Here is an 18401-nt window from a genome sequence, read left to right as displayed (position 1 = left end):
TTTTTTCACATGCTGTCATTCTGCAGTCACAAAATGGAATGGAATTTAATGAGATTTAATATGATGGTTAGTTTCAATTGCTTTTTACAAATAAAAACCTGAAAATTGTTTGCATGCCTTTCTGCCCCCTTTTCTTATGCCCCTAAATAAAAATCTAGTGCAACTAGCTGCACTCAGTGAGCTAATTAATTAAGTCCACCCAATTTAAATTTTAGTAAGAATACAGCTATTACACAAAGGCCTCAGAGGGTTGTTGCATAATATTAGAGGACATTTGCTGTGCACTTCAGAAGTGTGACCTTTCTAGGAGAGTGTTGAGGAGAACTAGTCTTGTTTGCAGTTTTCAGCAAGCCACGTAGGAGACGCAGTAAACATGTGGAAGAACATGCCGCCGTTATGCAGGATGAAATTTCAACTGTTTGACCAGGTTGCAAATTGCTAAGTAAGGTAAAAAAAAAATAAAACCCTGCACTGTGCATCTAACAGAACAATCCTTACAGTACAACATGGTCATGGCAGTGTCATGATATGAGAGAGTTCTTCTTCAGCAGCCTGGAGGAAAAAATGTCAGAGGTGGCAAAAATGTATTTAGTTTATGTATGCAGTTTAAAATGTTACATGTTGATATAAACAAAAGTTTTGAATGACCAGGAGTAGTTGGAAGTCTTGTATAGTTTATCCTTTCTCTTAAAAGTTAATTTGCTAAACCGTAAGCAACTAAGTATCAGTCAGCCTGTGGAGGCATCTTTAAACAGAAAACAGGGAATGTATATGAAAAAAAAAGAAAAAATTTTTTTTATCTTTGTACTGATGCAGAACTCTGAGTTATTCTACTTCACTATACAAGAAGTTCATCTTCTTGCAGATTTAAATCGAATCGTGACAACATTAGAAAGTCTGACATTAATTGAACTGATTTCAGTTATTTGTGGCTGTTTTTGCAAAGATGAATGAGCAAAGATGTGGATGTGCAAAGACAAATGAAGGTAACAGTGGCAAAAGGTGGTTCCTTAAACTATGAACTCGTGGGGTTAAAGAAATACTTTCTGACCTTTCCGGATTTTCTTTTTTGGTGCTAATTTTAAAATAATTCTTCATCTAATCTCTTCCGTTGTGCCACTTGGTGTTGTTCTAATACATACAATTACAGTAAAACACATTAAGGATTGGAGTTCATGAGTGTATCTGTAGTTATATTCTGCGTTTTTTGTTGTCAGGTGTAAAACTGAGGTGATGGATCCTTTGTTCCACTTTGCAAAAACGTGTTTAATCTCTCTCAAATACAACAAAAATACAAAGGTCTAACATGCTGAAAAAGAAACTGCAAATGGCGATATTACATCTTAATGAATCAAGTGCTGACAGGCCCCAGCTGCATTTTTAAACTTCTGGCAGGCCCTGATCTGCTGGCCTTTCAAACAGCTGGAGCTTTCTCCCGTCATCTGTTGTTTTGAGAGCGCTGCAGCAGCATGCGAGACTCTGTTTGTGCCTCAGGTATTCCAATTGGAAAATTGCAATAGACTCCATTTGCATAAGTGGTCTTAATAAATCAGGAGTTAGACTGGAGAAAGCAGAAGCCTTTAAGTGTTTAAGCATGGTTTTAATTAATGCAACGTAGAGTAAATAGACTGTATGAAATACAGCATATGTTCATTTTTTTTATTTATTTATTTTTTTATTTGGTTTTCCTCACATCTAACCACAGCCTTTAAATGACTGGTTGCGGCATGCAGCGCGCAGATAAGAACACATATTAAGTCCTTTCAACCAAGACTTCAGCAAATTTAATGTAAGCTTTTCTTAGACAGCCAGAGCAGAATGAGGTAAAGTGGGTGTAGATTAGCCTGAATGTCATTGTGAATTTCTGTTCTTATTTAGCTTGATGGAAAAAAAAATAAATAAAAAATTTAAAAAAATCCCAAAACTCCCAATTCTGGGTTTGTGTGGGTGAGACTGGCAGTTTAGCGGCAGTTTCTAAATGTTTGCTGGAGGAAGCGTGCACCTACAAATAAATGCATTATGCCTATTGTGCAGTGCTCTTATGTTCAAGAGAATTTAAGCTTTCGCAAATTGGATGCACCCAGTGGGCCGTATTCACGGAAACCCAGCTGCATCGCCATTATAGAGCTGGAAATCTGTGCCACAGTAACTGAATCCGTTCATTTATCGGGGCTGTTATTTCCCTAACAAAGCCATATTAGCGCTACCCGTTGGCTGCAGAGAACAGCATGACAGCGATATCACCTGTTGGCTTACTAGTGGGCTGTTTGAAGCTCGGGGCGTGGGCTTTTGTGGGCGCTTCTGTGTGTTTCTGAGCCAGCGTTTGCACTGTAAAATCAAAGGCTAACACTGATGGAAGCGGGATTTAGCTCCCAGCTGCTGGGGAAAAACAAAAAGAAAAGCGCAATTCTGATAAAGCAGCAGCATACACAGCTTACAGTCAGCTCTGCCGTCAAGAACAAGATTATGCAGTCACACCCACTTAACTGATACGAAAAATATTTCCCTTAGCGCACTGTTAGAAAATGATAAAAAAAAATTTGTCTGACGTTAAAGAGGAAAATTAAAATCATTGTGGTGCATGTGATTTCTCAACTGGAAAATTAATGCCAGTACAAGAGCAACCGAGCCTTAAAGCACAGGGAGATAATATATATATATATATATATATATATATATATATATATATATATATATATATAATAAAATCAGCTTAAGTGAAGGAGCATCTGAAAGGAGGCCAAAAATATGTGCAGCCCAGGAACACATATGTCTTTGTCGGCACTTGCTAAGAACATGTTGGGTTTCAGGCAGACACCTCCTTGTCATTGCCAGCATTAATCAAGAAAGTTGCCCATGGCCAGGTTTGGCGTTTAGTGGGGAGCAATTCTGTCTGAAAAAGAACTTGATGCAACTGACACAATGTGTAGAAATAACCAATTATGCTCCGGTGTGGAAAACTGAGACGGAGGCAGACAGTGGAGCATTTTGGGAGGTTTTCTGACTGATTAGAGGGAAGGTATCCACTGTAATCACTGCTGAATTATTCATATATGTCCTGGCACCAGTGTTAAAAGTGCCCATGTCCCTGCTAAAAATCTCACTCTCAGTCAAAACTTGAGGTTGGGTTTTTTTGTGTGTGCGTGTGTGTGTGTGTGCGTGTGTGTGTGTGTGTGTGTGTGAGAGGTATAAGGGTAATAAATATCCATGGTGTCTGAATTTAAAGGAAGTCAAGTGGTTAGCTTTTCAGAAAGCCTGGAAATGTTGGGGTTGGATGTAGCTGGCATTTTAAAAAAAAAAACTCAGAGACCGTACAGAAAGACAATAAGCTTTTAGCCATCACTCTAAGAGACTGTAACAGTAGATCTGTAAAAAAAATAAAATAAAAATCCAATCCCTGGAATGAGATGGATGTCAAATCTTGGTACTGTGCACCTGAGATCACGCACAGAGCACGGACAGAACCAGGGCTATTATTATGTTGCCCGATAGAAAACATTTACGACTGAGCTGCTCTCCAGTGAACATGGCCTTTTGTTCAGAGCCCAGATGTTCCCTGATACTAGGAAAATATTTTAGAAAACCAATTTTCTCTCAGACAAAGATCACATATCTATGACTTGCTTAGTGTCCAGAGGAACTAACAAAATAAATATCATTTTACTGAGAATGAATATAAACAGCAGCCGTCAACTGAGTTTGAAAATTAATGAAAGGTTAAGGATGACTGAGAACTTGATTAAGTATAAGTGACCCATAACAACCAAACAAAATAAGGGTAGTACATTGCTATCTATACAACTACTACCTATTAAACAGTGAATAATAAAACATAAATGGTACTCTGTTTAATTACACTTTAGTCCAGAGGACCCTGAAGTGTTTTACACATTCATAGACTGATGGTGGTTAGCTGCTACATTGTAGCCAGAGCTGCCCTGGGGCAGACTGGTGGAAGGCAGCCATGCACTGGGGCCACTGGGCCCTCTGACCACCACCAGCAGCCAAGACGGGTGAGGTCTTGGCTGCTGGTGGTGGACACAACGGCAGAGACAATGATGTGGTCTCCACAGTATGAGTGGAATCTCTCTTTTGTGCTGGCTTGGAAAAAAGAAATAAAAAAAAACTGCCAGCAGCTGATCTTTACAGGAAACATTACCCTTCAGGGCCTTTCCCAGTGTGGGCGAACACCTCTTTTTAACACAGCATAAAGTAAGCAGTTACCACGGCGATTACCAAAGTTCTTAGCAGAAGCACATTATGGATGCTGTGAAAATGAGCGGGCTGTGCAAACTGTAAAATAAATTCTTGAGAGTAAAATGAAAGTCATCATGAAGATTTTTTAAGAGAGGGCACTGAGTTCTTAAAACTAACCACAAATGACTAAAACTAAATATGCAATTATGAAGAATATGCAAAAATAATAAATATAAGTAAGTAAACACAATGCAACATGATATAAAACGTTAAGTGAAAACACATAAGCAAAACTATAGATGTACTTTTATGTAATGTTATGAATGTAAGCCAAAACAGCCAGCATCAGAGTTACTAGAACTTACTGGTCAAAATGTTACAGAACCATCAAATTATGCTGCTAAGCTAGCCGTTAGCATGCTTCTTGTTAGTGACTGGAAACAACACTTTTTACTATGCCATGATGTGACAAAATGAAAAATTTAAATGTGAGTTGTTTTTGAAAATGAAAAGAGTTTTATGAGACTGTTGGGGTCATGAAAGTTACAGCTTGCTGCTGGTTTGCACAGTTTGAATCATTAGTATGGTTTGTATTAGCTGACGGTTAGCGCCATCGGTGGTTTAGAAAGCTAAAAGCCACTTCTGCTTGGAAACAGAAAGATATAGCACACAAACAAAGTTTTTTTAAAAGGAAATTTAAATTGGTTCATTTATAATTGGGTCATTTGCCTTTCACAATTACAAACTTATGATATATATATATATACACGTGTGTGTGTCTGTGTGCGTGTGCGTGTGTGTGTGTGTGTGTGATAAAGTGCATGATTGTGAAGTGAATAATATATGTAGTTTTAATTTTTTGAGTAAAAAAGTGCAAGCTTGGTCAAAACAAGTGCAGGGTGACTTTGAACAACAGTTCTCAAGTCAGTTGGTTGCAGAACTGGACTTTGACTGGACCATCCAAACACATAAACATGATTTAACATAAACCAGTTCCCTGTAGCTACATCTGTAGATTTGAGGTTGTTGTCCTGCTGGTAGTGCAACCTCCGCTGCAGGTTTCAGTTTTTGCAGAGATGATGAGGCTGAATACATATATGCACAATCTTCCCATTTGTATTTGTCAAAAGAAATTACTTTGTGTTGGTTTGTCACGTAAAATACCTTGTATTTTGTGAGATACAGAGTAACAAAGCCCAGGGAAGCTAGCAAAGGAGATTCAGTTGGTCTTTTTAGTGTCAGAACAAGAATTAAGCTTTCCTACTATTGTCCAAAACATGCATATGCAGTCAGTTGGCGACTATTCGTTGGTAATAGTATGTTTGGACTTATATGTCTCCTGTGTTCCAAATTGTTATGATTTGGGGATGTACCACACCCCATGATTGTGCATAAGATTAGGACGGAAAATGTTTGGATGATAAGGCAGCTGATGGTGAGTCACATCAGTAAAATCAAGTCCATCCTCATAGCAATTGCTACCATCTTTTATTTGGCTGCACATCTTGTGTATCCAATTTCACCAGGACAATAAAAACGGATGAAAACAACTTAGATCCTTCTGTAACATGAACCAGTTTTCTTTATTCTAAAGTGCGCAGCACAGCATAAAACAAAACCTGTATAGGTGTTTTAAACCGAAATAGACTAGCTCAGCAAAACAGCTTCTGTCATTATAGGATTTTATGAGCTGGGAAGTTTGACCACACCACTTTGCTATTTACAGAGACGAGATGGGTCTCAGTCTCACTGGCTGTCTGACTCAGTAATTTGGATTTCATATTACATGATGCCATTAAAGCCTTTTTAACTTCAGTGATGATTTTTTTTTCACTTGTTAAATAAAGACAGAATGTTCTAGCCATTGAGATAAGAGTAATTTACTGTTAATAACCGTCGGTATTTAATTATGTGCAGGGGTGGATGATACGCCAGGACATAATTAGTGAAAGACTAATTATCACAATAATATTTTAGCGTCAAAATGACTTCATATGCACATGGTGGTGATCTTGCACGCGTTTGTTTTGCCAGAACTGTGAGAATGAGTTTACATCTTCATGTCTTTACCCCGCCGAACAGCTAGCTGCACGTTCCAATCCCAAACATCCAAACCGATGCAAACGTCTGCAGTCTGTATTTGTTTTCTCTCAGAATGGAAGATCAGAGGCTGCTTTCCAAACTCAGCATGTTGCACGGATGTTTAGCGATCACACAGAGACAGAGGCGCCTTTTTTTCTGCCAACAGCGGCCTCAATGGACCAGATGCTTTTGCTCTTTGCTATTACATCCGCCCGTGCGCCGTCTACAAGAGGCGGCAAACCGCTGTACAGAACGAGTTCACGGCTTTCCTCTGGGGGATGTCGGTGAAGTCGCTCGGGGAAAATACGCAAACGCGAAAGTGCATGTTGCAGGCGAAGCGAGCGCGAATATGAAAGTTGATAGCTACGCCCCGGAAAGTGCCAAAACATCACAAACTCACAAAATCGAACAGCATGAGTGTAGACTTTGAACGAGCAAATTGATTTGATATGGTTCTTTGACTTTGTATCTCATCTGCAGATATTTTTGCTACATAAAATCTGGACAGTCATAAGAAAAAGAGTTTCGGCTGAATGAAACGCAACATATCTGGAACAATTTTGGACAGTGCTGCCAAAGTATTTGTAGCCACTACAGATTTCTTCTACATTTGCTTTTTTGTCATCATTAAATGTTTCATAGCAGAAAAAATAACTTGAGTTTAAACAAACTACAGTTTTCAGATGATGATATTATTCATTCGGGGGTGGAAATCCTATCCAAAGCAACTTGGCCCGGTGTGAATTGCCTTCTCAGCCTAATAATATCAAGATGTTTCACTCTCAGCAGCAACAACTGCCATCAAGAGTTTGTGAATTACTAGTAATGAGTCTTTTACATCATTATGAAGGAATTTTCACCCACTTGTTTTAATTTAGCCCCACTGGAGGGATTTCAAGCTTTCTCTGACTGTGTAAAGGCATGCCACAGAATCTCAACCAGATTTAAGTCCAGACTTTGACTGGGCCATTCCCAATACCAACATTTAGTTTAGCTTTTCAGGGGTGGAGAGCTAATGCTCTTCTGATCTTTGTCCTGCCACACAAACTACTAAAATGGATGTTTTATACGTGATTTTTCTGCTAGCAGGATTACTACCACCATTAATTAGGACATATATTCTAGATAATCAAGAAACATCACAAGATGACCACAATACCATTACCATATGTCTAAATTTACACCGTATAAAATAATCCTCCTCGGTTCTGTCAGTCCAAAATTATTAAATCTTTAAATTGGGTTTTTAGCGTAAGTGGGTCGGCCATTTGTTGTTATTTTCGGTACTTACAGCTTGGAATTCACCCAGGAATGTCATGTTTTCTTTTCCTGTCTCTTTCTGCTGTTGAATAATGGACTCTGACTTAAGTGAGACAAGTGTAGTTCTCTCAGTGTTGCTCTAGGCCAGGTGTCTCAAACTCCAGTCCTCGCTGCCCTGCAACTTTTAGATTGTGCCTCTGCTGCACCACACCTGAATAGAATAATTAGGTCATTAGCAAGGCTCTGGAGAACTGATCTACACAAGGAGGAGGTGATTAAGCCATTTCATTCCAGTGTTTTGTACCTGTGGCACATCTAAAAACTGCAGGACTGCGACTGGAGGACTGGAGATTGATACTTGTGCTCTAGGCTCTTTGTGACCTCCTGGATGAGTTGTTGATGGATTCCTGAAGTAATTTTGGTAGCTGGCAAAGCTTAAACGCTGTTGTGTTTTCCTTACTTGTGGATAATGATTCTCATCCTGGTCTCTGAAACTTAAAAAAAATGCCATGATTTTTTATTTTTTTTCAAATGGATGTAATTGAGTGTTTTTCATCTGTTCCTAAATTTCTGTAGACAATATTTTACATTTTGAGCTCTTATAGCCTGCTTCATGTCAGACAGTCTCTCTTTAATGTCTTGATTTTACAAGCCAGACGTGAACGAGGCCTGTTGAAATTAAACTCGGCCCCCAAAGAATGTGGTCAATTTGTTTGGCTGGCTTTTTTCCCTTAATAAACAAAGTCATCACTTGAAAACCGCATTTTGAGTGTAATCAAGCAGTTTGGTATTAAAAGCTGCTTATCAGAAACGTTTAAGAGGGATTAAATGAAAATAAACTGCATAAATGTGTAAAGGGGTTGTTTGATCTAATGTATCTATCAAATGTTTTAGAGCCAAACATCTGCATGGCAGCTTAAGCTGGGCTAAAGCAAGTAAATGAGCCCAAAGAATGCAGCATTTCTACAACAGAATAGCAGAAACTGTAAAAAAAAAATGAAAGTGTATGATGTGGTTCAGTCAAAGTCTAATGGGAGTTTTCATGCGTTGTGCATTTATTCACACCTGTAAAGAAGAACTGGCCAAAATATCCTCACCAGCGATGCGAGAGAACGATAAATGCAAGTGTTATTAAATTATGGCTGCTAAAGATGTTCTACAAGTGATTGAAATTGTATATTGACAGTGATTGAATTTGCTTCCCCCCTCCCGCATGTCATCTACCGAACAAATATTTCCCATAAAGACATTTCTTCCAACACTTCTGATTGTTTGTCAGACTCACTCTCTTCAGGCTCACGCCGAGTCTTATTATTCATAAAACAATGGAAGACATTCATCAGAAGAGTGAAGGCTTGGCAAGCTAAAGCTCAGGGGGCGTCTCATCACCAGAGACTTCAGCTAAAATCCTCGTGCCAGAAACTCTAACACATGCTTCATATCGACTTGATTTCTGGGAGCCACCCAGAGCAAACCTAACGATTGAAGGAAAATCACTGTTTGGGCAAAGAGATCAATTGGATTTGCTGAGAACATTTTGAATTTCTCCCCTGGTGGGAATTTTTACAGCTCTCTAATAAATCTTGGACAATAATTGCTTGATCTTTGATCTTCATGTTAATGAAGGAGAAGCAAATAAATGGAATCCTTCATTTCAGGCTGAATATGTTGTAATGTGACTGTTTTTAAAAATACGTATTATATCTTCTTGGCTTTCTTGGACTTTATTCAAAAGCAGCAAATCAGTAGCTCCTTTGATTGAAACACAGATGCTTGTACCCTTTCCTGACTTTAATCCTGGTATTGTGTACATGAGATGACACACAGAGAGATGATGGACAGGGAGCGACGATTGCTATTGGACTTCTGGATGGAAAAATGTATTATTGACCTGCTTTCCACTCAACTTGGGTGTTCTGTTCAGAATCCAGGTTTTGGTTGTGGGAAAAATGATTTGACAAACCCGACTTTTCTCACAGGAAACCCTGTTACTTAGCACCCAGATCAATTAACAAACCAAATATCAGCTTACTGAGAATGACTGTCAATGTCAGATCCGTAAGATTAAAAATGAATAACCCATATGCAGCACATAAATGTAACACAGTGCAGTAATGTGTTATAGTAACGCCACACATGCATAGTATCTATTAAACATTGAATAATACTGTCTAGAGAAGGTAGCGCTAGTTGGTAACTAAATGCTTTAAACTGTTTTTAAAAGGCATTTCTTTGGAGTACTCAACCACAGGCCTCCATTTTCACAACAGCACACAGCATGGGCTGACATAATAGTAACACCTGTCGGGGGTAAGCAAGGGTCTGTAATTTCTTACCAAAGTAGTGCTTTGATTGACAATTTGACAGCAAATCGCACACTTGGTGACCAGACTCGTAAACTGTAAACACTCCTGGTTACGTCGGACAGATGCTTAAATGATAGACGGGGTGACAGAGTTTAAGGGATCTGAATGAAAGCGTGCAATAAAATGCTTCGAGAATTTCAGACAGATGTACGATCATCACCGTGAAAGTTATGAAGGAAAGGGAAGAAGAAAAAAAAACTAAGCTGACAGTTTGGCCACATATTTTTGTGTCATTTGGCTCCTTCACGCTAAATCACGTCTTGCAAGAATGCAGACACTGGAAAAAAATAGATTTTTTTGCGTGAAAATTTGGATTTAGCAGGAATGTTGAAACTAATTTAAAACCGCAGCTGTTTGTTGTTTCTAGACAGCCATCAGTTCTAGCTATGATTGTGAAAGCCCACGGTGGACTGACGCCAATAAAGGAAGAAAAAAAAAAAAAGAAGCATCCGGCTATTGAGAGCAAGATAACCGGGAAAGGAGCGGCTCCCGCAACAGCAATGCTGAATCATCTCCTTCTTTAAAAAATAATTAAAATCATCCACCTATCTCTGCAAGCCAAGGAGATGGCCTAACCAAATTAGCATGACAACATTTGTGCGAGCGCCTTGGAAGTGCGACAGAGAGAATATCTGCTTTCGCTGCCAGTGTCGCCGCTAAAGACTCGGAACAGATCAGTCCTGCAGACAATACAACATGATGTGATTCCCTTTGTGCATAATCTGCTTTCGCTTTTTTCAAAGTGTTTCAAAGAGAATATTTGAGTTTGTTTTAGGACCTGCAGTCAATAGCTGGGAGGCAGAAACAGGATTTGTGGGCATACCTATTGGATTACGGCACAGGGGAGAGTTGCATCACATCCTGCCTGTTGTTAAAGACTCGGCGCTGGGATGCTCCCGCATGTTCGCCTGCCTGGGAGTTTTTTTGAGAAAGTACTTATGTAAAACCTGGGTTGTCCAGCTGGAGCATAGCAGGAATCTGTTTTCAGAGCCTCCGCAAGCAGGTTCAAAACTAAACGCTGCATGGCTCTTCCATTCAAAAGATAAAAAACAGGTGATTGACTTTCTCCACCACACTTAATGACATTATTTGTACTTATTTATGCTACTCAGAATACAGTTTTTACATTAATTTAGAAGTTTGTGCTACATGTACAAGCCATGTGCTACATGTACAAGCTACGGTACAAGCAGAGAAAAACGACACACACTTTTTAGGATTTCCTTCACAAATAAAAATCTTAGAGGTTCAGTGTGCATTTGCATCCAGTGCCCATTACTCTGAAATGCATAGCAACTTATTTATGCTTAAGAAATATTTAAAATCAATCCAAATGACGATCTGAAACAAGACAAGCTGTTAGATGCTGGTATGTACTCTAAAAGGCTTGAAGCAGTCACTAAAAGATGTTTCTACATAGCATTGACAAAGAGGAGGCTGAATGCAAAAGATTTGATTTCGCAGAAGAAGAAGAAAATTCTGCATTGTGCTTCCAACTTCTACTTTGTGTTGGTTCACCTCATAAAACCCCAACAAAATACTCTTGAAGCATGTGAATGATTCAATGGGTGTGGATACTTTTGTAAGGCCCCGTATTATGTTAAAACCACAAGACGATTTCAGTAGACATCATTCTTCTTCCTTGCCACCTCAGTAATGCTTGCACTCAGCTTATTTGGAGTTGTTTTTAAATTAATAATATGCATCGCAAGGGTTACTGCAAAATGAGTTATTTTTGTGAACAGTTAACAGAATGATTCATGAATTCGCGTTTGCATGGCAGATCAGTAATTATTTCGCTATTATGCAATGACAGTGTGCTGTGGTGTGATGCATTTCTCCAGGTGGACCTGCAGCAGAACCCATGGGAGTGCAACTGTGAGGCAGCTCCGCTGAAGCGTTGGCTCGAGGGGCTCAGCACTATGATTCTTATGGGAGAGGCGGTCTGCAAGTCGCCCGAAAAGACTAAAGGCGTGGCCCTGCGCTCCCTCTCCATGGAGCTGCTCTGTCCTGAGCTGGAGCCCCAAGAGGGCCGTGAGCTGGAGGAGCAGATGGCAAACTTCACAGATGCAGGAGGAAATGTATCCATGTACCCTACGCCTGGGCTGGGACCCCTGGCCCCTCCGTGGATAGATTCGATCCCTCTGTCGGTGTTGGTGCTCAGCCTGCTGGTGTTGTTTGTCTCCGCTTTCTTCGCGGCCGCGGCACTAATCGCCTACGCCCTGAGGGTTAGGGAAAAGCTGCCGTTCCGTCGCCAGGGAGAGGTAGACTTGGCTGGGATACAGATGGAGTGTGGAATCTTCACAGAGCAGACGCACCACCACCACCACCACCACCTTCACCACGACCTGCCTGAAAAGCCCCGCTTACCTCTGACCGAACACAACCACGTCTACGACACCATCTTGCCCAGAGAGGCGGCAGCGAAAGAAGCCGACCCCGCCGCCGCCTCACACATGTGTAGCAACCCGATGTTCAAAGACCAACAGGACGCAGATGTGAACCAGCAACTGCAGCAGCAGCAGCAGCAGCAGGCGTTTGCGGCTTCGAAGGAGTGCAAGGGAGGATACTGCCCTACGCCGGAGAAGGAGAAGGAGTGGACCCTGGAGGTGTCTTCATCCCCCATCAACACCATCACAGGGGCAATGGGAGCGCTTGCTGGTCTCCATGGGAATGGCATCCTGTGTCCCACGGTCATCGACAGCCAGGGTCCCACTCCTAAGGTGGAGCTTGTGGACTGTCTCTTCCAACTCCCCACCCCCGAGTTCAGAGATCTGCCCGACAGGTACGGGAGGCCCCCGCCCTGCTACCCCCGCACCCAGGACTGCAAGCAGGAAGTGAGACCTGAACAAACACTCGTGGTCACCACTGCCAGCTCCTCAGCCGGAGGCGGCCAGAGTGAGCAGGGAGATGGAGAGCAGAGACCCAGACTGAGGACCAAACCAGACTACATGGAAGTTCTGGATCGGTCCTATCAGTTTTAACACTCCTCCTTCCTTTAATTCCTCTCCTCCCTCCTTCTTGCTACCATTTTTTTTCTTTCGTCTGCTCGTCATCTCCCTTTCTGCTGATGAATCACCCAGTAACACTGACTCCTCCTGTACAGAGGTTGGTTTTCAAAGGAGCCTGTGGGGGAGTGGGACTACACTACACACCGTGTTTTATTCCAGGACCTGAGGTCAGGTTTTGTATTTTTCCCCACTACTGGCACATAGGTTGGTATTTGGCAAGGATTAGCTGAACCAGGATCTCTGCCTCTGGGCAAAACTTCAGCTGCAGATACCGCTGCTTTTCATTTTTCCTCCACAGTCCTACAATGCGATAAAAAGGCTCTGTTTTTCCACCAAACGCCACAATTAGCAGGCTACAGCACGGCTGTGGGCGTTAATGCTCATAATATCACTCTCAAAGGACCTGCGTAGAGGTGAAAAAAAACAACAAAAAAAACACAGCTCTTAACAACATCAAAAACAAAAGTCATGAACCTCGACAGCCCGAAGGCCTGGAGCGAGCTGGGCATGCACGTTGAGACAGAGGAGCGGCCGAGACAACCCAAGAAGAAGAAAAATAACCGAATATAGCCAAGTGCCTTAGCAATGAACAGCCAGCAGTATGGTCAATGCTTATTTTTCTATAAATACAGATCTATTTATCTAAACAAAGAGGTTTGACTACCAACGGACGGGACGCTGATGGACAACTGAGACTAATCGAGAACCTGAAGAATAATTGCATTCCCTGGATGAGCCAAAAATAATAACCTACCCAGTCAATATCGGAGTTGTTTGTATGCAGTTCTGTTGGTTTTTCTCCATCTCATCCGGTCAAACTTAGTTTGCTTATCTGGATTTCTTTACAGGGCTATGACGGGGACTAATTCGGGATTGTCTGGATTGTCGCAGAGTGAGATTCTGGAAAGATTTTGGAAGTTCTTATTATTGTTACTATCATTTTAATGGAAAACAAAACCAAGGAAGGCAGGACCACAGAAGAACACCGAGCCAATGGATGCATTTTGGATTTCTTTATCTCTCAGACTTAGCCGGGCCACAAGGACCTCTGCTTCATGTTTTATTCCACCCGACAAAGGCACAGAGGTTATTGTATTCTTTTTCTTTAAAGTATTTCTCAGAGGAAATATTGAATGACAACAAAGACAAAGGACAAAATAAAAGCTGGTGTAGAGGCATTTTTTTTTTCTTTTCTGTTGTTAAAAAAAAAAGACACTTCTATCAACTACTGGTTAATATCTTTTATGGAGATACTTTTTATGCTTTCATCTCCAAACAATAGTAGAGGCAGTTGTGAATATATTTATTCTTAGTTTTTGCGTGTTGAAGCTCTCCTGTAAGGGATCATGTTATATTATTGTATAGGATGATTCTGCATCTGGTTCAGCCTTCTTACCGCCGACCCACAAAGTACAATAAAGGGTGCTACATTAAAACAAAAAAAAAAAGACGTTCCCTGGCAACTATTGTGCGACAGATTCACACACATTTACACACAGCCTGACCCAAATAAGATGCACTCTCATGTTCTCCATTTTCAATCCCTTAAAGGGATAGTTCACAATTTTGTAGGTAAATTTCTTGGGGTCTTCATTTTGTTGCAAATCAAGGATTAGGGTGGAGTTGGTAGGTTTATCTGTGTTTTGATGCTAACTGCTAATTTCATTGCAAGTCAATAATATATTTCTCTAAATGCTGGTTTAGGGAAATACAATCAATAGAAAAGGCTAAAATAGTTTATACCTTCGACTTCCACTATGTTTCATGTATGTTGGCAGCCATATTGGAAACTGAACTCCAGACTGCTTGGTGAACTTGTAAACCATTTCAGGTCAAGGTAACCACATAATGGAAAAGCAAGTTGCTGTAAAACTCAAATTTAAAGTTTAAACATCCGATACAAAACAAATATTATTAGATTTCTCATTGGAAATGTTTTTAATGTACCTTCTTCAATGTCTGTTTTCACTCAGGAAGATTTATGTCGGTGTACAGCCTTCAAACTCCATTTCCTGCATAATTATATAAAAAAAATCATCATCTCTTTTGTAAATAACCACCTGACGCACATTTGATGATGGTTGAAATACTCAAAATAGTATTTACTTTGACAATTTTTAGATGGAAGGTGTTTGAAGGCAGAAGAAATACATTATGTTAGCAAAATTTAACTATTAGCTAATTTGCACCTCAAAGCAACAAATGTCAAATATTTCCAAGTGTTGGATAAATATTAAGACAGCTGCAGCTCAGTTTATGTCCCTCAGTTTACTTTAAACCCTGTTAAACAGCTGAGAGAAATAAAAAAATAAAATAAATAAATGTTTGAGTCAAAGATTTAAATATGCCCACAAAGTGTTCAAACAAACAATCTTTCAGAAATGTTCTGCAATTTCAGTTATTAGATTTAAAAACACAGATAACTGCATTTTAATTCATCTTTTATTCATTCAAAGTGGTGGGATGGTCTCTGTAAAACTTATTTTCACAATTTAAAAAAGTAATGAACCAAAAATATTATATTCTATATAAAAATTATATATTTCTCCTCTTCTTCCTCTTCTGGCACATGCACCATCTTCAATGTCGGTTTTCACTCTTCCTGAATGAAAACAGCCTCAAAATTTCAACAATACTCTGTAGTTAGGCCAATACCAGGAACAAGAAGAAAAAAAAACAGATAATGCATAATATCATGAACATATTTACATTATCAGTAGAAATCCTTCAAACTGCATAGCCAAACACAAAACAGTTTTTGAAATAAACTCAACCACAGATCAAGCAATTAAACAACAAGCAGCTGGTGACTCTGCTTTGGTCTGGGCCCCTTTAGGACCAGCCGCAAGCTTTAGCCTCCAGGACCAACTTTCTTGGGTTGATACCAAATGAAGAGGACATGAAAGTGGTCTACTGCTTTACACGTTTTAAAAAAATATTCACTTGAAAAATCCAGAATGTTCCTTTTCTTAATAGTGCATGATGAACAAAGCGGCCGGAGGTGCGCTGAGCTTGTCCACGCGGAGTGCTGGAGAGATCAGATGAAAGCCAGGCGAAGCTGATGGCCTGCAGCGTTCCTCACACATTGAAAGCTGGGGAAAGGAGCTAATAGAGGCAATCTTCCACATTAACTGTATGAAATCAATACAATCTATTTGTGAAATGAGGACATGTAAGGCCACTGGCCCCGGGGCCAGGGTTGCACATTGCACCATCCCCTTCCCCAGCCTGAGTGCCTCGCGCAACGGTCTCTCCTCTTCTTTCATCTCTCCGTCTGATTCGCTCCCCTCCCTCTCTCTCCCCATTTTCTCGCCTCTTTATTCCGCCGCTCTCCTGCTCACCTTTTGCTTTTGTTCTTTCCCCTCTCCTCTATTTCCCCTTCTCTCTCTCTCTCTCTCAACGCTCCGGCTGTCATCTTAGCCTCACAGGGCGGACACAGAGAGATGCTGCTCTATATGCTGCCCAGCACACAGGTAGCAGCATCCACTGAAAATATGTGTGTGTATGTGTGTGTGTGAGAGAGAGAGAGAGTCTGTGTGTATTTCTTTGGGCTCTTCAGACACCTCCTCCTCACTCTCAGTGTTCAGAACTCTGTTGAACAGATAATCCCCAAGTAGGTGTGTATGTAACGCACACTGGGGACTGTGTGCGTGTGTGTGTGTGTGTGTGCATTAAAAGGGCGGGTTGGTGTTTCTTTGTAGGTGTGTGTTTAAGGAGAGTGTGTGAAGTTTGTGAGCACAGCCTCAGTCCAGCCGTAATCCTCTAAACTGTGCGGTTCACTCATACCACATCAGCCCCATTGTATCCTCAGACAAAAGAAGCGCAGTTAAAACTAAATGCCAGTTAAAGCAACAAACGACTAATTAAAGCGTCGTTTTCCATCCTTTTCACACTATTTCTCCCCTCACCTTTAAAGCTTCCCTTCTCACTTCCTCGCCCGTGGCATCTAATTTTTTACAGTGCTTTCTCTCTCTGGACCCACTCCAGCGAGGTTTTCTTTTGCAATCCTACATTTTATATTATTATTATTTCGTATTGTATAATGCTTGCGTGTTTTGCCAGGCTAACAGCTTTGCCATGGTTCATGTGTTTGTGTCCTGTCAGACCTGTCCCATCGCTGTGTGAAGAAGAAAAAGAAAAAAAGAAATCATTCATTTCCCAGAGTCAAGGATGAAAGAGTCTTTAGGCTTCAAACGCCGGTGGGCCTCTGCGGCTCAGATTGCCTCTCGCTCTTTCTCCACCGCCGTGTCGTTTATTCCTCGGGAAAGAAAGAAGGAAAATAAGAGAGGCTTCGGCGTCAGTTAAGTAGAGACGGCAGGAGGAACGTGTCGAGGATCGGGACAATTAGCCTGATTAGAACAATGGCGTTTCGCATGATGGATCTAGCCGGGCGGATCCCTCCTGAGCGTTTATGTGAAGGCACAAAAACCCATATTCTTGTCTCGCAGGCATAAACATGCCGGCATAGTTAAAGAATAAAAAATAAAATAAAATACACAGTCGGACATGGTTTGATGTGAGTGAAAGGAGATCTGTTTAAAAGTCATGGTGCATAGCTTGCAGAGGCTTTGGTGTTCGGCCATGACAAATAGTTGCGGCTGAGCCCGGTCATCCTTCACAAATACACACAGGGCGACGCGTTAACGCCGTAAACGCACGGACGTACGCACGCTTCCCTCACGTGCAAACACAAAAGTTCGAGAGCAAACAAAGTCCGGCTAAATATGTACACAAACTGAACACACAACAGGCACGCAGAGCAACGCTGCTGTGTAATGTTGCTCTGCATTGCAGTGATCTGCCCTGCTCCTCTTTTCTTCCCCCTGCTTTCACACACACACACAATCACTGGCTCTCAATGGACTACATCAGCATGGGATACTTAGCAGAAGAGCAAAGAGTCTTGAAGTGCATTAAAAGAGAGACACCAGTGGAGCAAGATGAGAAGGTACGGGGAGGGAGAGAGGTAGGCTACTAAAGAGGACGGAGGGGAGATTTAGGAGAGGATGGGAGGAGATGAAAAGAAGGTGTGAGAGATCAGCAAAGCGGGTGATTCCAGGCTTACGGCTGCTGGGAGGACTTTATTCGTTCAATGGGGGAGTGTGTGAATGGAGTCAGATTGTGTGTACTTTGACACGCGACGTCACCCCGCGTGATCTTTGCCAAGAGTCGGAGCTCAGCTCGACGTCCACCAAGCGGTTACATTCAAAAGATGGAGATTTGGGAGCCTCTGCGAGAAGCAGCACGACAATAGTTATTTAAGGAGCGCCGAGTCAAAATGGCAGATGACTTGGCGTGTTGGTTAGGTGTTATTGTAGTAAGCTGATACGTGTCTGTTACCTTGTCAGTCTACTGCCGCAGTAAGCTGGGTGAAGAGACACTAAGATGGCAGGACGAGCCTGGCTGACGCTGCGGAAAAGTCTCATGAGCTTTTACATGCGCAGTGATAAAGAAGGGTCTGTTGATGTGTTCTTGCACATGTCTA

At 41.3% G+C, this 18401-nt stretch overlaps 1 protein-coding gene across 2 annotated transcripts in view; it reads left to right on the top strand.

The window, feature by feature from the left end:
* Positions 1-17864, top strand: part of LOC122846308 (SLIT and NTRK-like protein 3) — a 29694-nt gene extending 11830 nt beyond the window's left edge. For both annotated transcript variants that reach the window (XM_044143177.1, XM_044143178.1), the window contains exon 7: positions 11750-17864. In XM_044143177.1, coding sequence (XP_043999112.1) covers positions 11750-12889 — 1140 coding nt within the window. In that variant the 3' untranslated portion in view covers positions 12890-17864. The remainder of the gene's footprint in view (positions 1-11749) is intronic.
* The last annotated feature ends 537 nt before the right edge of the window (positions 17865-18401 follow it).

Source organism: Gambusia affinis, linkage group LG16 (genome assembly GCF_019740435.1).
Source record: "Gambusia affinis linkage group LG16, SWU_Gaff_1.0, whole genome shotgun sequence".
Taxonomy (NCBI): Eukaryota; Metazoa; Chordata; class Actinopteri; order Cyprinodontiformes; family Poeciliidae; genus Gambusia; species Gambusia affinis.
Note: the sequence above shows the minus strand (reverse complement) of the source record. Positions and strands in the feature narration are given on the sequence as shown.